Source organism: Scyliorhinus canicula, chromosome 8, assembly GCF_902713615.1.
Source record: "Scyliorhinus canicula chromosome 8, sScyCan1.1, whole genome shotgun sequence".
NCBI lineage: Eukaryota > Metazoa > Chordata > Chondrichthyes > Carcharhiniformes > Scyliorhinidae > Scyliorhinus > Scyliorhinus canicula.
Genome location: NC_052153.1, coordinates 76897474 through 76918900, shown reverse-complemented (window position 1 = coordinate 76918900; position 21427 = coordinate 76897474). Strand labels below are relative to the sequence as shown.

At 43.9% G+C, this 21427-nt stretch overlaps 1 protein-coding gene across 2 annotated transcripts in view; it reads right to left on the bottom strand.

Moving 5' to 3' along the window:
- LOC119970334 (hippocampus abundant transcript 1 protein-like) overlaps positions 1-20880 on the bottom strand; it is a 104702-nt gene extending 83822 nt beyond the window's left edge. The window contains exon 1 of one of the 2 annotated variants that reach the window (XM_038804776.1): positions 20467-20880. In XM_038804776.1, the coding sequence (XP_038660704.1) occupies positions 20467-20844 (378 nt within the window). In that variant the 5' untranslated portion in view covers positions 20845-20880. The remainder of the gene's footprint in view (positions 1-20466) is intronic. The other variant, XM_038804777.1, reaches the window with a different exon arrangement.
- Positions 20881-21427: the final 547 nt, after the last annotated feature.

Below are 21427 nucleotides of genomic sequence, written 5' to 3'. Positions count from 1 at the left end.
GAATCGTGAACAAGGACTCCTAAGTCCCTTTGTGCTTCTGATTTCCGGAGCATTTCCCCATTTAGAAAATAGTCAATGCCTAAATTCCTCCTTCCAAAGTGCCTTATATTAAATTCAGGATGCCATCTTTAGCAATATAAAGAGTTATCTATTTTCTCAGGAATGTTATTTTTTTTTGTTTAAATTACCTATAGTACAAAACTCAATTACTTGATCAGTTTAGAAAAACCAGGCAATATAATTGAATAAATAATGGCATTCTTTCCTGCATAGCTTACAACACCATTACCCAAGTCTCTCACTAACCAATACTAAACATTTTCCATATCATGAAACAAAATTCAATGATTTATAAAATGTTAATATTAGTTGCAAATAATTGAGTGGTACATATCAAAATGATCCATTTGTTCTTAGATCTGTTGCCTTTATGCATTAATTACTTTATATAACTATTCAGGTTAGTTAAATTGGCCACTAACTTTCCAGTTTATAAATAATGAAGATTTGTGCTGCACACGGAGTTCTGCATCAACCATACACAGAGTGTAACTATAATACCCAACCAGTACTAGAAAATAACCTGTTAGAAGTCTTACAACACCAGGTTAAAGTCCATCATTCACCTGAGGAAGGAGCAGTGCTCCGAAAGCTAGTGTTTGAAACAAACCTGTTGGACTTTAACCTGGTGTTGTAAGGCTTCTTACTGTGCTCACCCCAGTCCAATGCCGGCATCTCCACATCAGAAAATAACCTGGTTTTATATAGCACCTTTCCTGACCTTAGCATGTCTCAATTAAGTACTTGGGGGTAGTTGTGATGTTGGAAACAGGGGAAACCAATGCACAAACGGCAAGGTCCCACAAATAGCAATGAGATAGAGCTTCCTTCATTCCTTGTAAAGCACGAGAGATCTGGTGGTCATGAAAAGTGCTATATAAATGCAAGCCTTTATTTGTAGTGACTAAGACTTTGTGGTGATAATGATGACAAAGCTCTTCAGTCATGATGCCACATAAATACAGCATCTTTGGGAATCCATAAATGCATGGCATAATGCACAAATCCGCAGTTGCTGGCAACGATTTTATGCTAAAGGAGGGTGTGCCACTACAGTTCCCCAATGTGAAATCCTGAAGTGAACAGGCATAATCTTCCACTTTTACACGGTCAGTCTTACCGTTAAACCCATTGAAAAAGGCTTGTTGAATGAGATGCAACTGGGTTTTTAAAAACAGCCTACCTAGTTCACAATTATTGTTAAACAATTTAACTATTCCTATAAAGCTAATTTTATGACTTCCGGTGGCAGCTATGAAGGAGCAAGTCGGACATTTGGTGGCTCCCGCTCGGGTCGGACTTTTGGGCATTTCCCCCCGATTTTCTACCGGACGTGAACTGTAAAACTGAAGACCGAGGCAATTGTGTACTGAATTCCCACATCGGTGCATGGAGAGACGGACTAGAAGTGGTCGTAAAGGCAGAATCAGAAAGACAGAGAAGGCTTGGGCTGAAGCGGGAGACAGCATGGCGGAGGACCGGACCTCTGGTTCGTCGATCCAGCGGTCAACAGAGCAGCTGGTGTAAGTTATTCAGGAAGGCTTTGCTAAACAGAAACGGGACTACTTGGACCCGATAAAAAAAAAGTCCATTGAGCGGCTGGAGCTTAGATTGGACGCCCAAGATCAGGCGATCCAGAAGGTGGAGAAGTCGCTGGCTGAGCAGGAGGAACATCAAACTGCAGTGGAGTTGTAGGTGGGGATGCTGAGAGACCAGCAGAAGAAGCTCCTGAGAAGGTAGAGGACCGAGAGAATAGGTCCCGCTGGCAGAACTTGAGAATCATTGGGCTCCCGGAGGGGTGCGACGGAGCGGGCGGATGCTGGGTCACACATCGCAGATATGTTTTGAAAAGCTGCTGAGGGATGAAGCTGCTGAGGGATGGGGCATTCTCCCGACCCTTGGAGGTAGACAGGGCTCACAGAGCACTCATGAGGAAGCCACGAATGAGAGCGACCCCCCCTCCCCCGGGGGAATGGTGGTGAGATTCCACAGGTACTTGGATAAGGAGAGCATTCTACAGTGGGCCAAGCAGACACGGGAGCTGTAAGTGAGACAATAGTATCCTGCGGGTCTACGAAGACCGGAGTGTGGAAGTGGCCACGAGAAGAGCAGGCTTCAACCAGATTAGGTTAATCCTTTTTCAGGAAAAGGTGAAGTTCAGACTGCTGTATCCAGCCCGTCTCTGGGTCATGTACGAGGAACAGCACTTCTACTTCAAGTCGCCTGAGGACGCACTGGACTTCGTGAAAAGGAAAGGACTGGTGGTGCACTGAGAACCTTTGAGCTTTGCTGCAACGTTCATGTTTTTGTTTTCTCTTTGTTTCTCTGTCCTTTAAAAAAAAAGTTTATCGTATTTAGTTCTGTATTGATTTGGGAGCAGTGGCACAGCTGAGTGAGTTAAGGTTTTCATTTGCACTGTTGGGGGATGGAGGTGTGCTTGTTTAGATTTTGGTGTTTTTCTGTCGAGCAATTATGTGGGGATTGTTTGATGTTAGAGTATGTTTGTATGAGCTGGGGGGGGGGGGGGGGGGGGGGGGGGGAGGGAACAATAGGTGGGAGGGATGTCCGGCGCCAGGGATGGAGGCCACCAAGCTAGCTGCACGGGTTAGCTCATGGAAGCACGGTGGAGGCTGTGCATATGTTTGATTTATCAATGGGGTTGGGTTACAGAGTGTTGTTACGAGGGTGGGGTAGAAGAGAAATGTTCTGCTGACGGAGGGGGGACTTGGGCCAAGGGACAGAGACTAGGCTGATCACCTGGAATGTTCGAGGGTTAAGTGGGCTGGTCAAGAGGGCACATGTGTCCACGCATCTTAGGAGACTGAAGGCGGACATGGTAATGTTGTAGGAGACGCACTTTAGAGTAACTGACCAGATTAGATTGAGGAAAGGCTGGGTCAGTTAGGTCTTTCACTCGGGACTGGATTCAAAAACTAGAGGGGTCGCGATCCTGATCAATAAGCTGGTCGTGTTTGAGGTGGGTAGAATAGTTTTGGATGTGGGAGGTCGGTATATTATGGTCAGTGGGAAGCTGGAGGGGGTGCAGGTGGTATTAGAAAATGTGTATGCGTGAAATTGGGATGATGTAGAGTTCATCAAGAGGATGCTGGGGAAGATACCGGATCTGGACTCGCACAGGTTGGTCATGGGAGGGGACTTCAACACAGTTAGTGACCCTGGCTTGGACCGATCAAGCTCAGAAACAGGCAGGGTGCCAGCAATGGCAAAAGAACTAAGAGGGTTCATGGAGCAGATGGGGAGGGGGGGTGGATCCATGGAGATTTGGGCAGCCGAGGGTGAAGGAATTCTCCTTCTATTCACACGTGCATAAATTGTACTCCCAGATGGATTTCTTCATTTTGAACAGGGCCTTACTGCTGGGGGTGGTGGACACTGGGTACTCGGTGATCAGAATCTCAGACCATGCTCTGCACTGGGTTGACCTGCAGATTAGCAAAGACCGTAACCATCGCACACACTGGAGGTTAGATGTGGGACTTTTGGCTGATGAAGGGGTGTGCGAGCAGCTGAGGAAATGTATTCAGAACTACCTGCAGGTCAACGACACGGTGGAAATTTCAGCAGTGATGGCCTGGGAAGCACTGAAGGCGGTGGTCAGAGGGGAGCTGATCTCGATACAGGCCCATAGGTAGAAGGTGGACAGGGCAGAGATGGACCAACTGGTTAAGGAGATACCACAGATCAATGAGGTATGCGGAGACCCCAGAGGCAGGGCTTTTAAGGGAACAGCAGAGGCCACAGGCAGAGTTTGGCTTGCTAACCACAGGGAGGGCGGTGGAGCAGCTGAGAAAGGTGAAGGGGGGGGGGGGGTGATCTATGAGTATGGAGAGAAGGCCAGCAGAATGCTTGCGCAGCAGCTCAGAAAGAGGGAGGCAGCCAGGGAGATAGGGAAAGTAAATGACAGAGGTGGGAACCTGGTTGGAGATTCAGCAGGGATGAATAAGGCGTTTAGGGATTTTTACAGTAGGCTGTGTAGGTCGGAATCCCCTATGGGGCCAAAGGGGATGAGGCACTTTTTGGGGGCGCTGAATTTCCCAAAGGTGGACGGGGAACTGATAGAAGGGCTGTGGGCCCCGATCGGGGTGGAAGAGCGGAGGGTCTGAAGGCCATGCAGGCAGGTAAAGCACCGGGGCCGGATGGGTACCCAGTGGAGTTTTATAAAATGCTCTCTGGGATAATGGGGCCGGTGTTGATGAGGATGTTCAATGAGGCAAGGGAAAGAGGGGTGCTGCCCCCTACGATGTCACAGGCCACGATTTTACTGATTCTGAAGCAGGACAAGAACCCGGAGCTGTGTGGGTCCTACAGGCCGATATCCCTGTTGAATGCGGACGCCAAACTGATGGCCAAAATATTGTCCTCCAGACGGGGTTTGTTAAGGGCAGGCAGTTGGTGGCCAATGTAAGAAGGTTGTTAAATGTGATCATGATGCCCCCGGAAGGTAGGGTGGTGGTAGTGATCGCAATGGATGCAGAAAAGGCTATTGATTGGGTAAATGGGATTATCTGTGGGAGGTACTGGGATGGTTCGGATTTGGGTGAGGCTTTATTGACTGGGTCAGGTTGCTGTATCAGCCTCCTGTGGCAAGTGTACGGACGAATAGGACAACATCGGACTATTTTAGACTGCACTGGTGGATGAGACAGGGATGCCTCCGCTGCCCTCTGTTGTTCGCGCTAGCTATAGAGCCATTGGCAATTGCTCAGAGAGCCTCATGGGGCTGGAGGGAGGGGGGGGGGGGGGGGGGGGAGGGAGGTAGAGCACAGAGTCTCGCTCTATGCAGACGACCTGCTTCTGTATGTATCGGACCCATTAGAGAGGATGGAAGAAATCATGAGGATTCTGGGGGAATTTGGCCGGTTTTTGGTGTATAAGCTAAATATGGGGAAAAGTGAGACGTTTGCGGTCCAGGCGAGGGGACTGGAGAGGCGATTGGGGGAGCTACCGTTTTGATTAGTAGGGGGAATCTTTAGTTACCCAGGCATTCAAGTGGCGCGGGAATGGGACCGGCTGCATCAATTAAATCTGGCCCAGCTAGTGCACCAAATGAAGGACAATTTTCAGAGATGGGACGTGCTCACATTGTCATTGGCTGGGGGGGGTGCAGACGGTAAAGATGACGGTCCTCCCGAGATTCCTGTTCGTATTTCAATGTCTCCCAATCTTATTCCGCGGTCCTTTTTTAAACGGGTGTAGCCACCAAAGCTCGCCACTTCCCGACATAAAATGGAGAATTGAAATGCATGCAGGGAAAATTGGACAATGTCAGAAAGACAAGCAGGCTGACGAATCTCTGTGTATTCTGCCTGCGAAGAAACCAGACAGCACTGAAACTAACAGCTGCGCATATTAATTGAGCAATTCCCAGTGATTTCCGGGCACAATGGACACAATTAAGAATAACAAAAGGTCAAGCTAGACTCTTCGGCGCCAGTAGGAGTCCCGGACAATAAGTTACAAACAGCCCCAAGAACCGCCCAGCGATCGGGAAACAGCCCCAGTATTGGGGAATTCATACCAATCGATTGGTATGAGGTCCAATCGATTGCAAGCAGGTACAGGGTCCGCCCAGATGGGCATGAAGCCCCTGTGACCTTTCAAGGACAGATCCCAAGTCCAGCTCTCTCTCTTAGCCGGCCCTCCCAGCAGAACACCTTTGCAGCAGCTCTCTAAGAACTTGAACGTGAGGAGAGGCCTGGCCATTCGCTACACCGACAAGTGTCATACAACACCCGCAAGAGAATAGACACCCCTGACCCCTTTAGTCCACACCAACTGGAAGCTTGTGGATCCAGGACAGAGCAAGAGGCCATTGTTCCCTGATCCGGCAGTTCCCTTATTCCAGGTAAGTATTGGACTAGTAGTGGTAGGAATAGTTTAGTCTTAGTATTATATGCATGAGTAGTAAATAACTGTAATAATAAACCTGTCTTGTTTGAACTTACTAACTGGTGTATTGAGTCATTGATCTGAACTTGAACCTCGTGGCGGTATCATAAAGATACCTGGCGACTCTAGAGCTAAGGAATAAAACAGAGCCAATTGAGTGTAAAGCACACTCACCCAGAACGAGCAACACGGGTCAACAAAGTGATCTCTTGGCAAGATCCCACGGTAAGGAAGGTAATGCTTGAGCGGAGTCGGGGGGAGGGCAGGCTGCACTGTCAAATTTTAGTAACTATTACTGAGCGGCAAATATAGCCATGATCAGGAAATGGGTGGTGGGGGAGCGTATGGAGACAGCTTCATGCAAGGGCACCAGTTTGGGGGCATTGGTAACTGCGCCTCTGCTGTTCCCGCCGGCACGGTACTCCACCAGCCCAGAGGGTCTGGGGGCAATGGAGGAGATATGTGGGAGCATCGGTCTGGTCCCCAATCTGTTTGGCCTGGGAAGTATGGATGGGGGGGGGGGGGGCTCCGGATATGGCAGAGAGCAGGGATTCAGAGGATGGGGGATATGTTTCTAGAGGGGAGCTTTCCAAGTATGAGGGAGCTGGAGGAGAAGTTTGGGTTGGCGAGGGGAAACAAATTCAGGTATCTGCAGATGCAGGACTTCCTACGTAAACAGGTGTCAACCTTCCCGCTCCTACCTCCAAGAGGGATACAGGACAAGGTAGTTTCCAGAGGGTGGATAGGAGAAGGGAGCATCTCAAACATTTACAAGGAACTTATGGGGTCAGAGGAGACACAGACTGAGGAGCTGAAGCGCAAGTGGGAGGAGGAGCTGGGAAGAGAGATGGAGCATCGTCTATGGGCTGACGCATTGAGCAAAGTCAATGTGTCCGCAACTTGTGCCAGGCTCAGCCTGATACAATTTAAGGTTGTTTATTGGGCTCACATGACAGTGGCCCGGATGAGCAGATTCTTTGGGGTGGAAGACAGGTGTGTAAAACGTGCAGGAGGATCAGCGAACCATGTCCACATGTTCTGGGCATGTCCGAAGTGGAGGGGATTTTGGCAGGGGTTTGCAGATGTCATGTCCACGGTGTTAAAAACAAGGGTGGCACTAAATCCAGAGGTGGCGATTTTCAGGGTGTTGGAAGACCTGGGAATCCAGGAGAAAGAGGCAGACGTTCTGGCCTTCGCTTCCCTGGTAGCCCGAAGACTGATACTACTAGCTAGGAGGGACTCAGAGCCCCCGAAGTCGGAGACCTGGCTATCAGACATGGCTAGCTTCCTCTGTTTGGAGAAAATCCAAGTTCGCCTTGAGAGGGTCATGGTTAGGGTTTGCCCAGAGGTGGCAACTGTTTGTTGACTTCTTCGCGGAAAATAAATCGTCAGCAGAAGGAAAGGGGGGGGGGGGGGGGGGGGGGGGGGGGGGGGGGTTAGTTTAGCTTCGAGTAGGGGGTTAATAAAGGTGGGACCTGTAAGGGAGGGAGATGGCTTTTGCACTATGTTTATAGTTCCATGTACATTGTTTATTGTGTTGTTGTTATAATACCAAAATTACCTCAATAAAATGTTCATTTTTAAAAAACTAATTGTATACTTGTGGAAAGTCTAATTTCTTCATTATTTAAATAATAAAAAACTCATTTTATTTAGCTTAATCTAATCAATTATTATAAAAGGTTAAAGGTGAAGGGGCAATACATATTTCTAACTTGTTGGTCTGCAAGAATACTTAAATGTGATAGTCAGCTAAATAAGCAGCCACCTGGACCTGGAAATTCTCTTGACAAGTCAGATTTAAATAGCCACCAGAAAAGGGGAAATCTGGACCACAAATCTTTCTGGGCAACTCTCTTCAAGGTCGGCGGTTGCTTCACAGTTGACCACAAAATCCAGTCTCATTAAATTGGATAAACTACTTTTAGTGATGTTGGTCAAGGGATAAATTTGGTCTTTGTTAGTGCCACCTGAAATGGACAAAAATCACACCTATAGGATTGCAATACTCCCTTAGTGCCAAACTGGAGTGCCTGGTTTATGTGCTCAAACATGAGACTTGAACTTCCCAACTTAAGGGGTGAGATTGTTACAACTAAACCATGGTAGGTATCTGGAGAATCTATAGTGCACAGTCAATCAAAGACAAAGCTCTGCAGTCATGCTCTCTAGCGGAACTATTTTGAATGTTTTCAGAGTAGCCTTAAGTAACTACTTTCACAAATTCCTCAGTTTAAATTTACAAATGTCTGGGGAATCATAGAATTTACAGAGCAGGAGACCATTCGGCCCATCGAGTCTGCACCGGCTCTTTAAAAAAGAGCACCCTACCCAAGCCCACACCTCCACCATATCCCCCAAACCCAGTAACCCCACCCAACACTAAGGGCAATTTTGGACACCAAGGGCAATTTATCATGGCCAATCCAACTAACCTGCACATCTTTGGACTGTGGGAGGAAACCAGAGCACCCGGAGGAAACCCACGCACACACGGGGAGAATGTGCAGACTCCGCACAGACAGTGACCCAAACCAGGAATCGAACCTGGGGCCGTGAAGCAATTGTGCTAACCACTATGCTACCGTGCTATCCAATCCACACTGGGGTCAAAAATCATACATGCGGTGGATTGCTACTCTCTGAAAGGAGATTAGGAGTCTGATTAGCACCAGACTCTTTTCTTTAATTACCTTTTCAGCAATGTAATGCTCAAAAAATGAAGAAAGCTTCCCTACATAATCCACACAATGTGTTTCAAAAGTATTAGACTGCAAATGAAATGGTGGAGGCATTTCTGAGACATGACAACGGTATGCTTTTGCAAGCCATTATTGGTTTTGCCTGCAACGTTCAGGATACAATTTATAACATGATTGTGTTCGCCCCGACCCACTTTACTCTCTTACACATCCAATTTATACACTTGCCTCTCGCTCAATTGCGAGTGCCTTTGGGGCCTTAACTTTCTATCACTGGAATATGGCATCTAGTTATGTGAAAGGGGGCGGATTCCCCAAGATCCCTGCACTACAAAGGAAAGATTTCTCAGAATAGGTACCCTCTGCATTTCCAAAAAGGTCCAATTCAGCGGTCTGGCCGAGAAACGTGGAGCGCCCGAGTGTAAACAAAATCAACCTCCATCAACAGCCCTTTAACATCAAACAGGAACCCCCACCCCCCAACCAGCTTTGGCTCTGCAGATGCTTTCCCTCTTCTCTCACCCCACCCCCAGTCTCCCACCACAACTCCTCTATCCACGTCACAGGCCTCAGCTACCCTCCGTGCCCAGAGACCCCATATTTAAGTGGTCCTGGATTCCTGGAACATTGCCTCTGAGAACTACTTGCAGCTCTCGGCTTGTCCACTGCAGCTTCTGATATCCCTGGGACTAGTGGCTGGCTGCTCTCTTAGGCGGGACTTCTTTCCTCATTCATGCCTTAAATGGCTGCAGGGCAGCCAATATCGGAAGCAATGCACTCACTGCCGACTCCTTGGGTGGCAGGAAGAGAAACACTGCCACCTGAAAAATATTGGCTGAGGTATTAAATGCTGCCTGATTGAGACACAAGTTTGAGGGCTTCACAGGAGTACTCAAGGATATGTTTTTTTTTTAAAAAGGTTTTGTTTTTCACTATTCAGAAAGCATGTTACAAAATTATATATAAATTTAAAGCAGAGACTGGCTACTTAGCCCAACTGATCCATGGCCATTTTATGCTCCATACAAGGCACTTCCCATGCTATTTCACATCCTCAATTCCTTTCCATCTCTTGAATTTATAGATTTTCGTTAAATGCATCTATGTTAGTTGCATGTGGCAAGTTCCACATTCCATTAAATCTTTGAATATAAAGACTTACTGTAAGATTTTTTATTGTAATTATTATATATTATCTCTAGCTTATACTTACCTCTCTCTCAATTGCGAGTGCCTTTGGGGCCTTAACTTTCTATCACTGGAATATGGCAGCTAGTTATGTGGGGTGGGTGGGGGGGGGGGGGGGGGGGGGGGGGAATTCCCCAAGATCCCTGTACTACAAAGGAAAGATTTTTTTAAATTTTACAATGCTTATTGCTATTTCCTACACTGAAAAGGAACATGCATGAGGATGTTTCTCTTAAATTCCAACAATCTAAAAGGTGTTAACTCTTTAATATTTTTTAAATGTCACCCGTGGCTCATACGCTCATCTTAGTCAGTCAGAAATCTCATCCGAAGCGAGACTTCAGCATGTAATCTGGGCTGACATTTCAGTGCAATATTCAGGGAGTATTACACTTTCAGATGTGATCTATAAACTGTGATGTGAAGTGTCTCTCTAACGTAGTTAAAAAAAAAGTCAATGGCACTGTTCCAACAAAAACAGGAAGGGTTGTCAACAGCCTGGTTAAGATTAACCCCATAACCAACATTTTTAAAAGATTAACTGATTATTTATCGCACCAGCTATTTGTGGGAATTCACAGTCATTAAAACCAATAAGAAGTCTTACAACACCAGGTTAAAGTCCAACAGGTTTGTTTCGAATCACACCCCCTTCCTCAGGTGAATGCTCCGAAAGTTAGTGATTCGAAACAAACCTGTTGGACTTTAACCTGTTCTTGAAGACTTCCTTACTGTGCTCATCCCAGTCCAACGCCGCATCTCCATATCATGGCTACCATTAAAACCAATGACCATACTTCTAAGTAATTAATTGGCTGCAAAACAGACTTTCAGGAGGACAAGATGGAAAATTGATCCAACTTTCTTTTTCAAAGCATATTCAAAAATAAAACATATGGATCCACATTTTGTGTGTCTGCGTGGGTCTCACCCCCACAACACAAAAAGATGTGCAGGGTAGGTGAATTGGCTAAATAGGGAAAAAAGAGAATTGGATACTCTAAATTTATAAAGAAATAAAACATATGGATCCACATTTAAAAAAGGTTGCTGCAAAGTCTGTTCAAAGACAAAGCAATCACAAATCAACAAAATGCAAGTGCAAGTCTCCCAATTCCCTGAACCAAGCACAGCCTGGCACACAATCAATATCCCTCAGGGATAACCACTACGAGAACTCAAAAGGATAACACTGCAGATGCAGAAATAAAAATCAAGAAAAATGCTCTCAATGCTCAGATCTGGCAGCATCTGTGCAGAGAAACGGATGCTAGACACAACTTATGACAATAAATTTAATTAATGAGTTCAGCTATAACAGTTGCTCTGGATACTCACCTTACTGTGAACTAATGCTGTAAAAATTATTTTTTTTTTTTAAAAATGTTATTCCTTTCTCAGAGTTAAAGGTTTTGATCCAATTCTATCAAGCTTAGTCTTACTAAGTGTTTGCTTGACTCGTCTTCGAAGAGCCTCATGTGAAAGATATAAAAATTCAGTTCCAGTGAGACCCTGATGTCACCCACCCCAGACACGTCATTGTACAAGTAGACACAGGGGAGAGCAAATGAACTCCCAGAGAAATAACAACCATTCATAGAACTGATTGACCTCACTGAACCTGTGGAAGTATCTGCATCAAACATGAATTTATAAAAACTGCAAGTGAAGACTATCACGCAGCTTAAACATGTCCAACTTCCTGTCCAGTACATGATGCGGAGATGCCGGCGTTGGACTGGGATGAGCACAGTAAGAAGTCTTACAGCACCAGGTTAAAGTCCAACAGGTTTGTTTCAAACACTAGCTTTCGAAGCACTGCTCCTTTCTCAGGTGAATTATTCAGAATGATTCTCAGGTGAATCATTCACCTGAGGAAGGAGCAGTGCTCCGAAAGCTAGTTTTTGAAACAAACACTTTAACCCAGTGTTGTAAGACTTCTTACTGTGTCCAGTACAGATATGCAAGTGCACAATACAAGCAACTTGACACTTGGAAAAGTTGTCCACAGATAATCAAAGGTTATAGTTTTAAAAATTAGATCACAGAAATTTGTTCAGAATTGTGGCAACAGTGTAATTAGTGCTCACCCCGAAATGCCCAGAGAGGATGGGCTTTCTTTTTGAAACACTGCAGTCCTCAAGGTTTTGCCAAGATTATAACCCAAAAATGAAAAATGTTCAAGTCAGGGTGATTTGTGTCTTGGAGATGATCATTTTTGCATTATATTGCTGCTCTTGTACATCTTAGTGGTATGGGATAGAAGGATAGGAAGAGTTATGCAAATCAACTTGACAAATTGCTACAGCAAAAGATTGTGCAGACAACAGCCCCATATTCTAGAGTTAGCACATGCAAAGCAGAGGCCGCCTGCCATGTTCTGGATGTTGAATTTCTTTTAAGAATATCTTGGAGTACAGGTGAGTGGCAAGTGTTGCATCACATTCTTGGCTGCAATTCTGTAGATGGGAGAGGTTTTAAGCAGTCAGGTGGTGAGCCACCCATCATGTCCAGCAATACACATGGCACATCAATATGGTTAGCCTAGTCTACTTAATTTTCTGGTTAAATGATGACTTTCAAGGTGTTGATGGTGGGGTCTTGGCGACGTTGGTGGTATTGGAGATCCAAGAGAAGTGGTTGGGCTCTCTCGAGTTAGAGATGTTATTTCTGCACTGCACATATTTACTGTCACTTATGCCAGCTGTGTCCATTTTACTGTACCAATTGGATTGCCAAAGGCATATGTAGAATCGTTAAAGACTAAAAGCAATCAGGGGTGTGGCAATGGTAGGTCACTTGCCTCCTTTCACACTTGCAGCCCGAGTCAAGTACGTCTAGTCTGCTGGCATAAAAGGCGTCATTGCCCGTTAGCTGCAGAGGAGATATTAATTGAATTGGAGCACTGCTATTCTTAATGGGGAAGGAATATTACCAAATTGTTAATTAAGTACTAACTGGCAACCAGGTACAACAATAAGCCCAAAAGTTGATGAAATGGGAAGGAAAAAAATAACCAGTGGTGCAGAGGGTGTGTTTGAAGTTGGGATGGAAGCACACTCCAGGTTAGAATACAAACTTACCCCCTCTCAAATGCCACTGATCACTACCGTCTACTTTATTTCTCAGGACAATGTTACTCCAGCTTTTCACTTGCCCCTGAATGTTTCAAGAACCAAAATTTTGTACAACCTAACTAACCTCCACCCCTGATTTACTGGCTTTGTCTTTTCAGGATTTTTAACTCTGCTCCTACACTATGGATCTTGTATATCCATCTACATGTAACTGTGCGTCACTTGAACAATGACCATTCCGGAAATAAAACATTTTTCACCTCACCTCAAAAAACCACCAACACATTTAAACCAACAGCAGCCACAAGAAGAGAGATCTAATTTCTTCAGTATGTTCAAAGAATTCAATCTGCCTGTGTGGAACTAGACAAACAGGAAACCTGACATTAAGGAGACTTGAGAGGCAGTTTGGGTTATATTCTACTGATAGTTGGAGACCAGTAGTGCTAATATACAATCTGCAGTCAGCAAAGCTCAACTTAAAAATACTCAAAATTAAGCCTGCTGCTTAAATGGAGTTTAAGAATAAATTGCTTTGATTTACAAAGTAACCCAGAGTGCAACCTTTTTAAAAACATGCCCCAGCACTGTTGAGAAATTATAGTGTGTGTAACATCAAGGCAATAAATTGAGAAAAGTACTGAGATGCAGCTCCATGGATAGTATTTCACAATACAGTCAGAATGGGTAGCATTGCTGATTCTTGTCAGGGTGGCACAGTGGTTAGCACTGCTGCCTCACGGCACCGAGGACGCAGGTTCCCGGCCCATGTGCAGCGTGCACATTATCCCCATGTCTGTGTGGGTTTCACCCCCACAACCCAAAGATAGGTGGGTTGGCCACCCTAAATTGCCCCTTAAAAATGGGAAAAAAATAATTGGGTATTATAAATTTATTTTTAAAAATTTGTGTTTCTTGTCTAGACACACCAAATAAATGTATTTGCATGCCAACACGTTTGGTTCAAGTAGGTTCAATTAGTTACATAGTTACAGTACAGGGCTTGGGTAAAGAAAGTACTTCCCAACTTGACCACAGAAAGGCACAGCTCTAATGCTCCCTTGTCTGGACTACCCACCAGAAGAAATAGTTCATCTTAAAAATCCATCACCTATAAAATCCTTTAATCATGTTAAGTATCTCATTTAGATCACACCAGCATCTTCTATACTGAAGGGAATGCAAGCCTAGTTTGTGCAACATGCCGTCAAATGTGGCTCTTTCAGCCCCAGAATTTCTGCCCCTGGGGCAGCACGGGAGCATAGTGGTTAGCATAAATGCTTCACAGCTCCAGGGTCCCAGGTTCGGTTCCCGGCTGGGTCACTGTCTGTGCGGAGTCTGCACGTCCTCCCCGTGTGTGCGTGGGTTTCCTCCGGGTGCTCCGGTTTCCTCCCACAGTCCAAAGATGTGCGGGTTAGGTGGATTGGCCATGCTAAATTGCCCGTAGTGTCCTAAAAAGTAAGGTTAAGGGGGAGTTGTTGGGTTACGGGTATCGGGTGGATACGTGAGTTTGAGTAGGGTGATTATTGATCGGCACAACATCGAGGGCCGAAGGGCCTGTTCTGTGCTGTACTGTTCTAAATTCTAAAATCATTCTGGTGAATCTGCATTGCACCCCCTCCAAGGCAAATACATCCTTCCCAAGGGGAGATGCCCAGAACTGAATGTAACACCACTGTTACCTCCTCAAATACATTCCTAGTAACATTGAAAAGCAGCTTCAAAACCCCCTTAAAATGAAATAGTCTCTAGCAGCTTATATGAGGCTTTTATATAAGGCTTTACCAAAGGCTTTTGGAATCACGTTGCTCAAAACTGTAGCAAACATTGTTTCAGTGGCTCAAATCCAATGAAAAGATACATTCCTTAAAAATTGGAACTCAGCAATAACGATAATTAGATGTATTGTGTTTAGGTTGGCAGTCAAAGACCAATTTTACAAACACTTCCAAACAGAATTTCACTCACCAGGAGGATTACACATTAGGATATGACTATTTTTAATGGATGCAAAAATATTCCAAAATTGCATTCCTGGGAGGCAAAGCATACTGCTTGTGGCAGCTATGTAAATTCAGTTCCAAATGTTTTCAGTCTAGAATCATAGAATCTCTACAATGCAGAAGGAGGCCATTTGGCCCATCTAGTCTGCACCGATCCTCTGAAAGAGCACCTATCTCCGTAAACCCAACTTGGACAATTTTGAACACTAAGGGATAATTTAGCATGTCCAATCCACCTAACCAGTGGGAGGAAACCGGAACACCCAGAATAAACCCACACAGACACTGGAAAAGTTTGCAAACTCCACACAGTCACCCAAGACGGGGACTGAACCGGGCCCTGGTGCTGTGAGGCAGCAGTGCTAACCATTGTGCCACCCTGTTTATTTCCTTACGCAAAAAAAAGACTGCAATGTCTGGGTGCTAGTCATAGCTAACATGCTGGAACATTTAATTGCAAGAAATAGCTTGGTAAAACCACATGTTGGTGCACAAAAAGCTTGTTACAGAAATAAGACAATGATTCACGCCTATACTCGCCTCCAAGTTCCTGATCGCTGATAAGCCACTGAGAGGTGGTTGTGAATGAAACCACAGAAGTGGAAGAAATAACAACTTGGGTTCTTGTACAACTTCTTGTAGGGAAACAAGAGTGGTTGTGCTAGACGGCTGGAGCTAGGTCACAAATGCCACAGGGATGACAGTGCATAAATAACACTTCCACAGTAGAGTCAAGGTAAAACTTATTACCTAGCCATCCAAACTGCACTACACATAACCATGAAGTGCACAAAATATGTTAGGTAGCAATAATGCTACACTCCTTCAAACTTAAAATGAAAGGCAAATAAATTTAATATTTGTGTTTAAAAAGTGGTATAATGTAATGATTTTCAAACTCTTTTTCCAGCAACCCACTTTTACCAAATAGCTGGTCCCCCCACATCACGTTCACTGATGACTTAGGTGAGACTGTCCTCCCTTTCCTATTTATAGATATTTTTATTCTCTCCTTTTCCACATTTTTATCCTAATTTACACCCACCAACAATCAACAATAACAAATACAAAGCGAATCCCCTGGCCAACAATCCCCAACATTTTAAATACAAACATTAAAAAAAAGGATTCAGGAATCCACCATCCACCCATGCATAGTCACCAACAACATATACAGTCCAATATCCCCCCACCCCAACACCCCCCCTTATGTTCAATGTCATCCAATTCTTGAAAGTGCATAACAAACAACACCTATGTATTGCAGAACCCTTCCATCCTTCCCCTCAACTCAAACTTCACCTTTGAGTGTTAAAAACTCCAGCAGCAATTTTCTTTTTTCCTCCAATACCCCTCCAGCTTTGGGCAGGACCAAAACATATGAACATGATTTCCACCCCCACCCCCCCATACCCAACTTGCCAGCAACAGAGGGAAATCATCCCACCTTGCGGGATCCGCTTTCACCCTCCTCACCAGACTAGTAATGTTATACCTACCGAGTCCCCCCCAATCCCGTGTCACCTGCACCCCCAGATATCTAAAGTGAGTCCACGCCCTACGGAATGGAAGCCCCCACCACCACCAAAACCCCTGACCGAGACACCACAAATATTCATTTGTCTAAATTTAGTTGCCTGTCTTCCCTTTTATGCATTTAAAATTAATATAATTGATTTTCCTCACTAAGACAGTAAATTGCATTATGTTCTGAAAACCTAAAGCCAAGATGTTGCATGCCAACATAATATATACAACACCTTGTATATATTGCAAATTTCACTCACTCAGCAACAGTCCCTAACACGTAAATCACTGATTTTGCCCATTCGCACATTTCAAACTTGAACCTGAAATTTAACTCTGGCCACCAAAGTACCAAATGGCTGCTCAACCAATCTGGGTATTTGATGTGTACTATCTCACCTACCTAAACACATAATCGCTGATCTGATAGTGCTGTATCAACACAGATACCCAAATTCAGCTTTAAAGAAATGATAAATCTTCCTCTCATTTAACATGTAAATTCAAAATAAATGTCCAAACTCAGGCAGATTTGTGCATCAGCCGTCCACGTTTTCCAGGCGTCATCTCATTTTGAAACTGATTCAACAGCAAAATATTTTAATGCACACGGGGAAATATAATGCAATGGATTGTGAGATAATGACAATACCCGTCAAACTCCTGCCTTCATGGTGGGAGATTCGAGACATAGGCAGAAGCCACTGACTGGTGCTGCTTCAGTCGCAATCTAAAAAGGATTCACTGCACATTTAAAAATACACTTTTCTCTCCCAATTCTTACCTTTTACTTTCATAAAGTTCACATAACTTGAATTGTATGAGGCAGTACTAAGCTTTTGCTCCACATCAAAAGATTGCATGCTGGCAATGTCATTGTTTGAGGTCCTCATTATAATACCACCTTCTACAAAATGCACACTATAAAAAGAGAACAGAACCTGACCTACAGGTAAGTTATTAAGATCCCAGACCATATCCCAACACTGGCCAGGATACTGGACCAGAACCCCAATATTTTAGTGTATTTTAAGACTGTGCAGAAAGACTGATTCGCTCCAGGAGTGTTTGCATGAAAAAATGGGGCTTTGTTATTTCTAAAACAAAAAACTTATTAAATGAATACAATATTAACTTCACACCGAAACAAACAGCTTACAATTACCTCTTAACACAACTATACAGTTTCCCATTAAACGACAAGAAACAACTTTTAATCCAGTTTAAAATTAGCAGGGCATAGAGTAATACTTGCTTTATAAAACAGATTTGGCTCCGGTTGGAACCCCTTTAGACGTTGGCCAAATGCCTTCAAATAGCTGCTTCGACTAGATTGCTCATCTTTAGACAAGACTGCTCGGCTTTTTAAAAATTTTTTTTTTTTTTTTTTTTAAAAAGCTATCCTACTTGGAATGAATCGTGGATCAGAAGGCCGATCAGAACTCAGCACCTTTCTCTCCCAAGCTTCTCCATATTTACTGCCTCTCTTGAGCTCCACACAGCAATGACCTCATCTCCCCAAGCTGTAAAACAACTTATCTCTGTAGGCAGCAAAGTACATTAACTCCACAGAGACTTCCCCAGTCAAAGAATTGTCCATTAGTCGAGACTGAAAAACACATTCATTCATCAATTTCACCTCCTGTTTCTCAGAAGCAAAACAAAATCTTTTTTAAAAACATTTTGCAGCCAACACACTATCCCCAGGCTTTTAACTCTTAACTTGTCCCCACACTTAGAAGCCAATATTGCTAAAATCCTCCAATCGTCACAAACACTACACTAATGTTGATCCCACAGCAATTCCAAATATTAGATTTAATAATGAAACAAGGTATATTGGCTAGGTATTAAATTTAACTTTATGAATGTGAAAGGCCAAACTATACTTTAAAAAAATACACCCCAACCCACTTTAGAGTTCAGCAAATAAGGATATAGTTATAGCAGCAACTGTCTGCCCAATTGGATAGCCAGTACTGTATTACAAAGGTGCATCATGTCAGCATTGCTCAACTCCAATTACTTGAGCATTTCTGGGAAATTTTAATGCATTGCATTACATCCTGCAGCTTTTTACACTGCAGGAATTTCCCCAATTGGTAAATCATTTGATGTGTCTCAATACGAAATAATATAAGTCAAATTATTTTCGGTCAATAATAGCAATTTATTTAAAATGTTTATTACAATTATGTAAAGTTTACTCAATATATTTTATAATAACCTTTATTGTCACAAGTAGGCTTACATTAACACTGCAATGAAGTTACTGTGAAAAGCTCCTAGTCGCCACACTCAGACACCTGTTCGGGTACAGAGGGAGAATTAAGAATGTCCAATTTATCTAACAGGACATCTTTCAGGACTTGTGGGAGGAAACCGGAGCACCCAGAGGAAACCCACGCAGACACAGGGAGAATGTGCAGACTCCACACAGACAGTGACCCAATATATATAAAAATAAATAAGTCATCTTGTAAGACACCGAGATAAGAAACTGCAACATTGAAACTTGTGCATCACCTCAATAATCTCCCCGATCTTTTTACCATATGTGTCTTTGCAACACAATACGTGAAAAAGAATCGTTCTGGCTTTGAAAGTTTGCACCAGAAGTTACAATTTAGTGACAAGTTGTATGTGAACATTGCTGCAGTTCAATTTTTTTTAAATCAACAGAATGGCAATGAAGCATTATCCACATCACTGATTTTTATGCTGCCGTTACTTTAGATTTTTTTTTAAACCTCCACCTTTTGCACATCCAAAGGTCCTGAATAGATTCATATGAACAGCCAAATTTAAAAGTTAGTGGACTATTAATATTTTGGGTTTTTAAAAAAAGTGATAGTTTGATTATTTAGATCATATGATTATTTAGATCATTTACGAAGGTTCAAATTCTGCTCCCACTGCTTTGTTCCAGTTTCACAAGCCACACCCCTACGTTACGTTATCATTTGCGACATCAGGGAGTAAAGGGAGTGAATATTTATTTTTACATTCACCATGTTTGATATACAAAAAGGTAATAGAGTTACTCAAAGACTGAAAAATATCCGCCACTTCGGCGAATTTACAGAAACCGTGCGAAATCGTACATTTCGGCAGATAAACAAGTTGATGCGAGGGCGACAGTTCCCTGTTTAAGAAATTCTAATTGGCGAATACACTGATAAGAGGGGCAACTGGGGAAGATGTCCAACTCTGTTTCGCTTCTGTCAAGCACATTTTATTTTGTAATGTGAAAGCAAGGAAGGCCACTGGCAGAAAGGCGTCCGGTAGGGTTTTAAAAGATGGCAGCTTCTTGAGTTGGGCCGACATCACAATATATTAGGATACTGTAGTGTTTTTTTTAAATCATGGGCGTCTATTCTTGAGGTAAAACGATGTTACAAAACCTCATTTTACAAGTCATCTGCTTGAAATTATCTTCATTTTAAAAAGCCATCAGAAAATTGGCAAATACTGTACTCAAAATTTGAAAAGAAAATGGAGAAATGATGCATTTTGGAAGGATTTGATATCCGTCATGTTTCCCACTGGGGAAGGGAGCCCATGAATATCCTCAAGCGGTTTTTGTTTACTGTACTTTTAATCTTAAAACAAGAGATGCGTTGGATGTTGGTGCAATCTGTCTCAACATCCGTCCGGAGAATACCGGAATCAGTTGCTCAAATTCTATTTCTTAAATAAAACAAAACCCGGTATCGAGCAAGTCCAAACTCCTCGTTCAACCAATTTTCGGAGCAATGAAGTGGAAAGCAAATCTCGGGGGGGGGGGGGGGGGGGGGAGCTGAAGCATTACAGTCGTCAGCCATTAAAAAAAGTCATTAATTGTTGCAAAAGACACGATTTCCCCCAAAGACGGTACACACACAAAATAATAAAGCTTCTAGATGTCTATACAGCAGGTCACGGTAACTTAACTTTAGGGGGGGGGGGGGGGGGGTTTACAATAATTACAGAGCGCTTTACTGAAATCTAATTACTTACCGGACTAGGATCCCTCATGATAATATTTTTGGCCAGCATGACGGCACGGCTTGCTCTTTTCTTTTTCTCCTGTGTCATCTTGTCACATTGTACCGGGGTTGCAAGGCGCTCTGCCGCCTCCGCCTGCGGTTGGGGTTTCCGGCCGAGGCGAGGCGGCTGCTGGCCGGCAGGACTGAGTGTGGGAGTGCCGAGCGAGGGCTCTGCGCTCTCACTCATCAAGGGATACAATCCAACCTCAACCTTGTTCCCACTCGCAACATTGTGGCCGCCACATTCTTCACTCCCGCTCCCCTCCGCCGCCGTCATGTGACCCCGACCTGCAGCAACGCGAGAGCCAGAAGCTTCTCTCAGAGGAGAGCTGCTTTCGGCGCCAAACATAAAACTAAAAACCCTTACGGTGACCCAATTTATTACGGGCTTACCAGGGTGCTATTTATAGAGACACAACAGGGATTGCAGTCAGTCCAGTCTGAACCTTAAAGAGGCGGATGCTGGAAATCCCAAATGAAAACAGAAAAGTATCGGGGCATACACAGGTCATGTGTATCTTTTTTATAGCCTCAGATATATGCAAATATTTTAAAGTTAATTGACAACTCAAGAATACAAAAGAATCAGCAAAATGCTAAAAAGTCACGAAAATCAGTAATTTGCTGAAAGTATTTACAAGACGCCAAAAAACATTAGAATCAGGGGCTGTTTAGCACAGGGCTAAATTGCTGGCTTTGAAAGCAGACCAAGGCAGACCACGGTTCAATTACCGTACCAGCCTCCCCAAATAGGGGCCGGAATGTGGCGACTAGGGACTTTTCACAGTAACTTCATTTGAAGCCTACTTGTGACAATAAGCCATTTTCATTCATTTCATTTCGAATCACAGAATTTACAATGCAGAAGGAGGCCATTCTGTCCATGAAGTCTGAACCAACCCTTGAATTGAGCACCCTACTTAAGGCCACAC